General features: G+C 41.3%; 1 protein-coding gene across 1 annotated transcript in view; it reads right to left on the bottom strand.

Annotated features, from left to right (window-relative positions):
- LRRC49 (leucine rich repeat containing 49) overlaps positions 1 to 12,856 on the bottom strand; it is a 1,414,487-nt gene that overhangs the window by 495,367 nt on the left and 906,264 nt on the right. Inside the window, exon 10 of the mRNA XM_069624757.1 lies at positions 10,690 to 10,837. Coding sequence (XP_069480858.1) covers positions 10,690 to 10,837 — 148 coding nt within the window. The remainder of the gene's footprint in view (positions 1 to 10,689; positions 10,838 to 12,856) is intronic.

Genomic DNA, 12,856 nt, shown 5'->3' on the forward strand with positions numbered 1-12,856 from the left:
CATGTCACCGACAATGTAAAACATCTTTACTAAGCCACTCTCCGACAAAATTGATAGGCTGGGTGTCACATATACTAATTATGCTGATGAGACTCATATCCTCATACCTCTTTCGGGCAACTTCATTGAACACACAGCTCTGGTAAATAGGATATACTTCCTCATTTAGGCATGGATGGCCTCGCAGGGCCTCTGTCTGAATGACGACAAAACTGAGATCCTGATTCTGGGTTCTAACTCTAGCCTAAAAAACGAAGCCCATTTTACGCTGCTTTCATCATTGATGGTAACGTTATCAAAGTAGTAACTGAGGTAAAAACTTTAGGTTTTTACCTCGACTCTACAATATCCCTAAAAATACAAGTTAGCTCCATGGCCTCTTCTACAGCTTACACCTGTAAACTAATCAGGGTCTGCAGACCCTTTTTATCCAAATCTAGCTGTATTACGCTTGCTAATGCACTTATAACGTCTAAGCTAGACTACTGTAATGCCTTATACACAGGAGCCAACAAAAATATCCTCAATAAAATACAAATACTACAAAATAACGTACTGAGGGCAGCCCTGAACATACCCCACAGAGAGCATATCTCCAACTCGAGAAGAGACCAGAACTGGCTAAAAATTAGCGACAGTACATTACGCAAAATGGCTTCCCTCACCTTCAAATGCCTCAATAACCCTGCTCCCCCGTATCTCTCTGACAGACTAAAGAGAAAAACCCCAACTCACCATCTTTGCCTTGACATTCCAAGATTCAAACTCGCTAAAGCTGGTGGAACTAGCTTCCTAGTCAAAGCTGCTCTCACCTGGAATGCACTACCCGCTGCCTTTAGAATGGAACAGCCTTACATGAGCTTCAGACGTAAGTTGCTGAACTGGCTTCGGATGAAGGACAGTTAATAACTGCCCATTCACCTGTGCCTCTGACCCCTGCTTAACTTTTGCGAGCCCATGCCTATACCACTATTCTTCCTATTACTGTTCCCACCGTGTATTGTGTACCCCCTCCCAATTTGTATGCATTTAAATGTTTATGTATTTTGTACTGTAATAACCTGTATGCTGTAACTTAGTATCACATGTTCATGTAACTGCTGCACCCAGCTACCTGAGGGTTTGGTGCGCATTACTAAATAATAAACAAACAAACTATTTCCACAACTAAGTTGTGCTGATTTAAGAACTCTTTAGTTAGACTGTCCTGTTAGCATTAGAGTCCATTTGTCACTTTTGTCCTGTGTCTCTTCACATATGTTTGTCCCTTGTTGGGTTACTACATTTTGTTTGATACTGTTAATAACAATGTGATTGTGTTTTCTATGAAATAAAGCATATAAAAACAACTGAATAAAACTTTCTATTAAATCAAAATGTTTAAAGTGTACTCCAATAACTTGCGCACTGTTTGAACCTGAAAAAGAAGGTTGGATTCAATACTTCAAAACAGATCTGGACTAAATAATTTGGGATGTGGAACTCTGGTAGGAACCCCTCTTGCGTTTTCCTTTGATGTCTCCACTTTCTACCCATTGGTGGGGCTTTCTCCCTCCCGTGAGACTGCAAGTGGCCCAGTATCACTATCTATTCAGATTTCAATATGAGGGTGCAGAATGATACAAGGGGATTCATAATTGATATGATAGGTTATTTATAACGCCCTTAATACCCAGAGGTTTCTAAGTGCTGACCCAGGAATCGAACCTGTGTTGCTCCGTGTCGTCTTGCTTCCAAGGCGAGCATGCTGCCCCTGAGCTATCCTCCTGAGACAATTGTGAAGGAAGTTCTTAGTGGGCAAGTCCTCAGCTATTCCATCCTGTGTCTAGGCTGAGGATCGTACAAAAAGGACCGGTTTGTTGTTTCACCTCACCAGAAGATGTGGTCATTTCATCAGGGAAGCACAGATACTAGTAACTTATTCATTGCTAGGTAACAAATGACCTATTTTTCAAGAGCACTTAAAGTTAATTCAGGCTTTTAGTGATTTGTAGCTAACTACAAGCATGCTGGCAAAAGAGAAACTTTGTATGTTGCTCAATGTCCCAGAATCAGTAGTTTACAATGCTGTATAAAGGCTTGATATACAAGTTTATATGTCAACCTATGTCTCATCCCTGGCTTGCCTATTACACCGTGTGTTTGGGGCTGCACATCGTTGGCTGAAATGATATGTAAGGAATACAATGCAGACTTGGGAAGGCAAATCCAACATTTGATAGACCAGCCCTAAACTAACCACACAATTGAATTATTTAGTGCAGTCTTAACCAACTGATGGCAAATTGGATATTTTAAGAAAAGGCCTTATCGTTTGAATGAGAAGAACAAGTTACTTTTTACCTTGTAACGTTCTTTCGATGGGATGTTCCTCCAACGTATTTCTTCTCTTGATAGATTACTTCCAGCTTGCTGGCCTCGGAAAATGTTTTCAGTAGAGGGCGCTGCACTTCAACATCCCTTGAGTTGGTGTCCCTCGACAGCCTCCATACTGGCGCAGACGTCATCGTGCGTATAAATAGACTCGCGCAGCGTCCGTTACTCAGTTCCGTTTTGAAGCTTAAGAGTAGCTGTGCATGAATTGGCTATTGACCTTGAAGGAGCGTAAGCTGCAACCACAAGGGAAGTTTTACTGAGGGGATGGGTGGGAGGGGCGATAAAGAATATGTCGGAGGAACATCCCACCGAAAGAATGTTACAAGGTAAGAAGTAACTTGTTCTTCGAAGGGATTGTGTCCTCCGACGTATTTCTTATCTTGATAGACTCCCATAGCAGTGGTGTGTAAATGGAGGTGGGAGTAAAATTGTAATATTTCCCTTTATGAATGAACAGAGTGTAGCACAGCTTTGCCAAATCTTGTCTCCTGGCAAGAGGAGGAATCCAGATTGTACAATTTTGTAAAGGTATGTGCGGACGACCATGTGGCAGCCTCACATATGTCTCGAATCGGTACCCCTCTTTGGGGGGCCGAAGAGGCTGCGATACCCCTGGTCGAATGAGCCCTAAGGTGTTGAGGGGGCTCTTTCCCTGCCAATTTGTAGCATTCTAGAATGGCTAAAATAATCCATCTTGAAATGGTCTGTTTTGTGATTGGCAATCATAATTTGTGCCCTGCATAACCTATAAACAGTTGGTCTGCTTGCCTTATCCTGGCAAGTCTGCTGATATAAAAACTCAAGGCTCGCCTTGGATCCAAACTATGTAGCTCATCTTCCTCTTTCCCTGGATGGGGCGGAGGATAGAATGAAGGTAAGGTTATCTTCTGAGTGACGTGAATTCAGAGACTACCTTTTGGAGGAAATCAGGCTTCACTTGTAGGACAACTTTGTCTTTGTGAAAAACTGTATGAGGAGGTTTGTAAGATAGAGCTTGTAATTCGCTCACTCTTCTGGCAGATGTCAAAGCCACTAGTAAGACTGTTTTAAGGGTGAGAAATCTTAATGAACAAGAATGAAGTAGTTCAAAAGGAGTATCCATCAGGAAATTTAAGACTAGATTTAAATCCCACAAGGGAACTTGTTGAAACGGCTTTGGGGGATAGACATTAGTTAACCCCTTTAGAAATGGAATCACTAGGGGTAATTTGAAATATTATGGCTCCTCCGCTTGAAGATCGACAGCGCTGCGAGGTAGCCCTTGATCGTACCAACTTGAAGACCTGAATTCGCCAAATAGAGCATGAAAAGGGTTTGATATTCTTTTCTCTACACCAGTTGCAAAACTTGTTCCAACGGCAACGGTATAAAGTCTTTGTTGCTGGCCTTCTAGCCGAAAGCAACACCTCCACGACGTCATCCGGGAGGTCGCAATCCTTTTATCTCAGCCTTTCAGAAACCAAGCGTGAAGGTTGAGGGTTCTGATGTCTGGATGGAGAACCTGACCTCCCTTCTTCGAGAGAAGATCCTCCCTGTGCGGAAGACGAATCAGAGGGCAGATGGACATGGCCAGAAGGTCCGGGTACCAACTTCTCCTGGCCCAGTCTGGGGCAATTAGGATCATAGTCTTCCGGAATTTTCTCAACATACTGATCATCTGAGGAATGACAGGGACCGGAAGAAACGCATACAGAAGTGGAAACTCCCAGTCCACTACAAACGCGTCCCCTAGAGCTCCTCTTGGGGGAAATTCCTTTGAACAAAACTGATCACACTTCCTGTTGATACTGGTGGCGAACAGATCCACTTGAGGGGTTCCCCAAAGGGTGAAGATCTCTTGGAGGACTTCCTGAGCTATCTCCCACTCGTGGGAGACTGTGCTCTGCCTGCTCAGAGCGTCCGCTGTCAAGTTCTTCTCTCCGGCTAAGTGAAATGTCGATAGAGGGATTCCTTCTTGAATTGCCCAAAACCAGAGCTGCATCGCCTCTCTGCACAGTGACAGTGATCCTACGCCTCCTCTTTTGTTGAGGTGGTGCATGGCCACTGTGTTGTCCATCATTATTAGGACATTTTTCCCTTGTACAGATGGCAGAAAAGCCTTTAGCGCTAATCTGATAGCTCTCAGCTCCAACAGGTTGATATGTAGTCTGGACTCCGATGGAGACCAACTACTGCTGATGGTCAAGTCTTTGGCATGGGCTCCCCAACCCGCGAGTGAGGCATCCGTGACTACTGTTATCTGCGGCCATGGTTGCCAAAAAAGTTCTCCTTTCAAAATGTTCTCCCAACAGGCCCACCACTGAAGGCCTCAAGCCACTTTGTCCGGGACCTGAAGGAGATCTGTCATTCTTCCTGAGAATTGTGACCACTGGGTTCTTAGTGCCCACTGGAGGGATCTCATTCTCAGTCGAGCCTCTGGCACAAGGAAGATGCAGGATGCCAGGAGGCCTAGTAACCTCAAAATGTCGAAGGCTGGGAGACGTTGGGCATTTTGAAACTTGGTGACCATCTGCAGAATATCTTGAGCCCTCACCTCTGGTGGCGAGGCTTTCCCCAGGGAAGTGTCCAGGACCGCTCCGATGAACTGGAGTCTCTGTGATGGTATCATCTGTGACTTCTTTAAATTGAGGGAGAAGCCCAGTTTGTGAAGGAAGTGGCGGACATAATCTGAGCTTGTTCCGAAGATACTGCTCTGATTAACCAATCGTCTAGGTAGGGGTAGACGTGGATCCCTTCCCTCCTTAAACTTGCAGCCACTACCGACATTAGCTTGGTGAAGACCCTCTGGGCGGCGGTCAGCCCAAATGGCAGAACTTGAAATTGATATTGAGAGTTGCCAATTGCGAACCTCAGGTATTTCCTGTGTTTGAGATGGATTGGCACATGGAAATAAGCATCCTGAAGGTCTAGAGATACCAGCCAATCCTGAAGCTGGAGGGCCTGAAGGATCTGAGAGAGAGTTACCATCTTGAACTTGTCCTTCCTGAGGAATTTGTTCAATTCTCGTAAATCCAAGATGGGTCTGAGTCCTCCGTCCTTCTTCGGTAGCAGAAAGTAGGGGAAATACCAACCCTTGTTCCTCTCCGCTACAGGTGCCGGTTCTATGGCACCTTTCTCTAGCAGGTCTAGAATCTCCTGCAAAAGGAGCGGGTCTGGAAACTTCAAAGAGTTGTTCACCGGTGGATGACTCTGAGGGGTGCGTAGAAAAGGCAGGCAGTAACCTTGGGCAACTGTCTCCAATGCCCAAGCATCTGATGTAATAGCCTGCCATTCCGTCAGATGTTGAGTTAACCTGACCCCTACTGGTGTCTTGTGAGGAGAGACCTCAGAGTGGTTTAGAGGCAGCTGACGCAGATGTAGACCACCTCATGAATTCTATTATTCTGGCCATTAAGACCCCATAAGGGGTCTCAGCATGTTCCCCGGGGTCTGGTTTAGCGAATTCTACTTCTGGAGAAGTATCTAAACCGCTTGCCTCATGCAAAGTGTCTTGAAGGTCTTTCAATCTGTTCTCTTCAGAGATAAATTCCTCTGGTATAGGTGTAGTGGTCCTCTGTAAGGGGATTTCATGGTCAGAATCCTCCCCTTCCTCATATATAGAGGACAAGGCTCTGAAATAATCTGATCTTGGGTATGGTTTAAAACCCATTTCTAGAGCAGAAGGGGCCAAACTTGTAGTCACCGGTTGAGAAAACGTCAAAGTTGTCGACGCGGAAGTCAAAGTCTTCGATGAAACCGAAAAAAAAGGCGTCGAAAAAGTAGGAAGAGGCCTCGATGAACTCGAGAAGATCAGAATCCTACTCGGAATCGTCGAGCTTATCGACGACATTCTCGAGGTCATGGTCGAAGCCCTCGGTAAGTCTACTGACTGAGATGTAGTAACAGCAGTAGGTCTGTCCTTTATCGGTGTCGACAGCGGCGTCGAGGACGGCGTCGATTCGACCGATTTGTGTGTCGACGGGCCCTTCGATAAAGGCGTTGATGCCGCAGATTTATGAGTCAAAGGAACCTTCAATGATGGCGTCGATGACGCGGTTGTACTACCTTTGCTCGAGGGTTCATGACGCTCTCGGGCAGTTTCTTTCGCAGGGTGCAACGACTCGCACCTTTTCCATTTTTCAGGTCTTTCACCCAGGGTATCACCTTTAGCCATCTCCGAGGGGGTCGAGGCCGCTTTCTCGAAGACGCTAAGCATTTTTTTGCGGAATTCCTCCCACTTAGCTGGAGAGCTGTGTTTTGTGGGGCAGGTGACCCTTTCCGCAGAAGTGGAAGAGGACGAAGAAGTGGGAGATCTACAACGCCTCTTTTTCGAATTTTTAGATCTTGAAGACTGATGGGAGCCGCTTCGAGTCCTTGAACGGGAATGTTTCCTGAGACGGCGAGGAGACGAATGTCTCGACTCTGCCGAGGAAACTTTCAAAGAAGTTTAAGTTTTAAGAGTCTTACCTCTTTGTAGCTTCCCCTTACTCCTCCTTCAAGGCTTTCGCCGTCATGGCCATACAGTCCTCGCATTCCGAACAGTGATGCTCCGATCCCAGGCACCACAAACAGATCCTGTGAGGATCCGTCAACAACATTTTCTTCCCACAATCTCGACACTTTTTGAAGCCGGAACGTGGAGTCGACGGTTCGGAAGAGGAAGCCATTGAATGAAGAAGATATCTTTGAGGAATAATAAGAATATACTTGAATAAAGAACTGAGCAACACGATTCCGAGGCCCATGAAGCACGGAAAAACGGAACTGAACAACGGACGCTGTGCAAGTCTATTTATACGCACGATGATGTCGGCGCCGATACGGAGGCTGTCGAGGGACACCAACTCGAGGGACGTTGACGAGCAGTGCCCTCTACTGAAAAAATTTAGCGAGGCCAGCAAGCTGAAAGTTATCTATCAAGATAAGTAATACGTCAGAGGACACAATCCCTTCAAATACAGTATTGGGGCTGCAGTAGAGATGGCTGGTTGCATTCAGACTGCCAAATGAGTGTATTGGCAAGAGATAAAGTTGTGTCCAGTCATTTTGTCTAGCGCTCCAATGAAATTGTATAATTGTATCAGTATTTCAATCTATTTTTGTACTTCTAGTTGGTCTAGGTTGCTAGCGATTAACATAATTTCCACGATTCAAATTTCATGAGAAAAAAAACATTTTAGTATGACTGTTGGTTTACTGGTTAATGTTTTCCTCGTGTTCAGAACAAGTCCCCTCGACACGCGTTACCCCACAGTTCATATGGTTCTTCAGGAGGGTTTTTGTACAATTTGATTTTAATTCTCAAAGTAATCTAGAAAATTAAAGAGTGAAACTGTAAGATATGAATAGACGAAGGAAAATAAATAAAAATGTTATCAAAGGTAGAGGCAGTCTCAAAGAGCTGTGCTTACTAAATTGGTCAGTGATTGTTATTCAGTGATAATTTTGTTTAAGAGCGCTCATTTCTCAATTTGATCAACCTTTTTGTTAGAAGAAATGAGAAAAAATTCTGTGAAGGAAAGATTTCACATGGTCATTAGCCTGATTCATTTATGTCCACATCTAATATGAGTAAATTGTTGGACCATAGATATAATTTGTACATAAGTCCTCTCTACGTATCAATTTTGAAACATATTCATTAGAGAAAATAACGCGATTCATCAACTTACTTTTTTATGGTTGTTTGTATCACAGTTACTTCAAAATTATGCTTGTGAGCTGATCATTAGTGTCTATTTCATTCAAAATCACAAATTCCAAGTATATCTGGGAACGCAATATAATGTTTCAATTAATGCCATTGTGATATTCTAACATTTAATCAATCATTACTAATTTCAATAGTTAGTAATACATTATCACCTTTGGAATGTTTAAGTATATGAACAACGTATGGCGATATACAACGATATATGGCGCTGTCTGTTATTTCCAATAGGAGAACCTCGAAGATTCAAAATGGACACCTTTAATATTACGGCGTGACGTGCTAACAGTAGCCATGTATTACGTTTTGGCGTATGGATCAACATCTTGGAATGGTAACAGGTGCATTCTCAAACGAAGAATGCGCAATATAACTATTTTGGCTCCTTAATATTACAGAAAAGGAAAAGTAATTTGATGAAATCGCTTTCGTTTCTGGCTTTGAATCTCAATGTACATAAAGTAACCTACAGAATTAATTATGACTGAAAAAAAACATTTTTCAGCACAATCTTAGTCAATGTTCATTTTAACATTAACTAACAGTGTGTGTCTGTGGCTACTAACAGTTAATAGATTGAAATACTGATACAATTATTCAATTTCATTGGAGCGCTAGACGAAATGACTGGACACAACTTTATCTCTTGTCTACCCACACAATAGAGCACAAACTCATTGATATATGCCAGTCCAGATTCACAGTCTGTTACAGCATGGGCACATTTTCACTTCTTCTCGCTAGTCTAATAGAAATCACAGATGGCGTGTGAGCATTCAAAGGAAGAATAACAATTAATGGGGATAAAAACAAAAACCTGTTACATATTCCTATTCATGGAAAAAGTAAAGAGTTTTTAAAGATTTGTTCAAACAAATTTCAATTGGTTATAGGTGTGGATTATTATCAATGCAAGCGTAAACCCAACTATGGTTATTTCACATATTTCCCTAAGAAAAAGAATAACTAGAGTTTCAGCAGTTAGAACAAAGTTCTGTAACTTCTTAAAAATAAAGTTGGGATACTCCTATTTCTTAGAATGTTCAGTGCAAAATCCTAAGTAAATCATTTGGAAATTTATATTTTGCTAGAGGAAACATGCATTCCATTTCTTTTTAATTTGAAAAACAATAACTAAAATTTGGAAAACTTGGGGAACTTTTATTTCGGGAATTCAAACATTTGTAATGTTATAAAATTTGATCAATGGAGGGATTGAATTACAATTATTGATATTCTATCAGACAATGGTCTCATCTTCCACCTCTCAGGAAGGGAATACAAGTGTACATTTTCTGTTCATAGAACTTTCTCCCATATAGACTATCACATAATATCCCAAGCAGTATTCTTTCAATGGTAACCACATTTGGAGTGTAATCAAAACGTCTTAAATATCATGCCTCAATACCTTTAGGGATGGATTTAGAGAGTGACAGGCCTCAATACTTCAGATGTAGGGTGAACATTGAACTGGGGGGGAGCCAGTTGAAAAAAAAAAAACATGTGCTCAATATGGAACTGAACACTCGATGTCAGTTTCAAAGGTTATGTAGAGGCATGCCACAGCCTCAAACAAAAAGATATAAGAGAATTACAGAGTCAGAATTAATTTTGTTTTAAAATTGACAGAGTTGAACTCTTTGATAATGTTCAGTGTCATCAGCCTCAAGGAGTAAGTACATTTCTTGGTGGATGTTAGTTAGATTGTATTAGTGTTAGAGGAAGGGTTACTTTAAGATTCATAGCTGCACTTTTCCTACTGAGTCGACAGTTCAGATTTTGAGGGTTGCCTTGGCTTGTATGCTTTCAAGGCCTAGACTGAATCAATGGCAGAAGGTTGCCAGCCAAATCATTGAAGTGATAGAGGAAAATGATATGGACATGAATCCAACCACCTACACCTTGCATTACTTGCATCACTGAAGGCCTTCAACAATGGAGAAAACAATGGGAGGTCATTGCGAGTTTGGCGGTGTGGCAAAGATGTGGTTGTAATGGAAGTGCTGCACTTTTACTGCACCGCCAAATTTGGAGATTGGAGTTAAAGTGGAGAAAAAACCTCCAGCACTTGGCGGGAGGCATTTCCACCAGTTTACAGCAAAGAAATGGCAGAATTACTTCTGGTGCAATTACCACCAGCAGCAATTCTGCTAAACCCTATTCGAGTCTGATGGGGCTCCAAAAATGAGGAATACCACCACCTCGGAATATGGAGGATTTACCACCAGTTCCAAAGTATATTCCTGGTGGCAACCATAATTCCTTTTGGCAGATTTACCACTTGCAAATCCGCAAAACTCGAAAGGAGGTCCAGTAACTTACTATGAGAGAAAAAACACAATTTCTTCTGCACAGCCTGAGGAGAGTAGAAACTATGAGCCCGACTTACACGTGCATGTCCCACAATGATACATGTTAGTTCTACCTACATTTCAAACGTTTATTCATACGTAATGCTCAACTCCATTTGAAACGGATTGCCTTTGCTTTGAGACACATTTAAGGACTCATATATGGTACACAAATGATCTGTGATATAAAATTGTTCTATATCCTACAACTTACAACCCAACCTTCCAATCTTAAAAGCACTGAGAAAGGAATATGGAATGCTTGCTTACTGTAATTCTCTTCATGTCCAGCTGTCGGAGCTGCAGCATCTGGCAAAGAATGGTTTGCTTGTACCATGACTCCTGAGCTATAGGATTGCCATCAAGGGTAATGTCAGAAAGGGATGTGGAGTCTGCAAGGCACACAATGTCTTCAAAACTAACAATATAAAAAAGAGAAATGGAAATGACATTTAAATGCTATAGATCAGATCAGATAATTTCATAATTATTTACATACTATTCATTAGTTAGCAAAAACATCAGGCATATATGAGCATGAGTTTAAAATATGCATTGTCGTCCTTCAGTCTCTTACTTCTACTGTGTTCACCAGCTCCTACAGTGGCAAGATCCATATTTGGCTTTAATAGATACTCAAGGAGGGACTCATATTTTGCCAAGTTTACACATAAGGAATACCACATTTACGATTGCACTGTGCTTCCACCGTAACCTTTCAAATACTGTAGCAAATCACATAATTATGGCAAAGCCAATATTTGGCTGCACCCGCTTTGACATGTAAATGGAGGTTATCCTAAAAACACGCTATTTTAAAGTGTATGGTTGCATCGAATTTTGAACATGTGCATGGCACAACAACTCTGAAACCTGTTTATGCAGAGAAATCTACTTTGGACAAATAATTCTTCTGAATAATGAGTTGTTTTTTGTTTATTCTCTACATTGACTTGCTCATGGTCCTGGGCATTAACGAGAAAAACACTGCAAAAATGTTGAAAATCTACACTGTAATTTTACAGAATGTGAAAGGTTTACCTAAATTTTTTCCTGGGCAGGCACATAAGAAAGCACATGAACATCAAACTTTCTTTAATGAAATAAGCATGAACTAACAAAATATGTAAACACATGGATATTCAAATGAAACAAATATATGCAACTCTGTATACAAATAAAGTCACTGTACAAAACGTAACACATACCTTTCCACATATCATAGATACATCATTTATAGAGCCTGTTTTCTGTCTTGTCGACATTGGGAAAAGAAAATTCAATAGAATATGTTTTCAAAAGGGTGAGATAACATGTCATGAAATACTACTAGTTATGTTCAATTTATAACTGGCATTTACCACATATAGAAATTACTTTTACTAAGTCACTTACAGTCTCAAATGTTATGAAATACAAATGCTCTAGTGGAAAAGGAGCAGGCGGTTAACCAAATAAAACTCACAATTCAGTGTTAACTCACTTTCAATAATGAAAGTCTCAATAATGTACAGCAGTTCGAACATATGATTGTGATTAAAGGCTGAATTGGGAATTTTATTTGGCATACGCCCAAAAGTGAGATTATAGGCTATGCGCTTTAAGGGGAAAGAGAATTTGAGAATGTCAGAGAAAAGCGTTATAAAGTACTTTCATTACATGTGCCTTACGTGTGCAATGGAGATCTAGAGAGTAGGCTTTGAAGCTTCTTGGGACAATCCACCCGAAACGGAAAACAGTACGTGCAAAATGTAGCCAACCAAATTGAACCCATGTATTTCGCACCTCTTATTTAAAATTCTGAGATACAGTGCAACCTACAGTGGTCGTCATCACCATTATAAGAGCTCAGCTAGTAGGTGATGAACTATTGACTGCAATAGATGCTTCTTCCATTGAGGCTTCCCAGCAATTTCCTCCTACTGTCCCTGATTTAGCAGTATCACTGATCCATTTGAAAGTTCATCAAGAACAGGAAATTATCTATAATATTATGAAAAAGGATAATCTGGTTTTTAAATGAAGCATTTGACACCAATTACTACTACTATTAGTACTTCTTTTGGTAGTGTAGTTGTGCTAGTGAACCATAATAGCAAACAAATGCATTAATATTCCATTCACTGTTTCTTCACCTATTGATGGGCATATTAAATAATGCTATTTTGCAGTACTGATTTTTATTCATAAGCACAATTCATAAAGTCACTCTCTCTGAAATGTACCGAAATACACTTTGAAAGACTGTAGAAGAAAGCGTGCGAGTGGAAATGTGGCTGCTATGAATGTATTCACACAATGTGAATTTAGATGTACTGCTGAAGCAAATGATATTCAGTGATTATGTTGACTGCAAACCTATTTAGTTCAACACTAAAGAGAATATAATATTGACACTGGAAACACTGCGTGTGTTACTGTGCTGCCTAATTAAGGG

The sequence above is a fragment of the Ambystoma mexicanum genome, chromosome 11 (genome assembly GCF_040938575.1).
Source record: "Ambystoma mexicanum isolate Mex_15411 chromosome 11, UKY_AmexF1_1, whole genome shotgun sequence".
NCBI classification, from domain to species: domain Eukaryota; kingdom Metazoa; phylum Chordata; class Amphibia; order Caudata; family Ambystomatidae; genus Ambystoma; species Ambystoma mexicanum.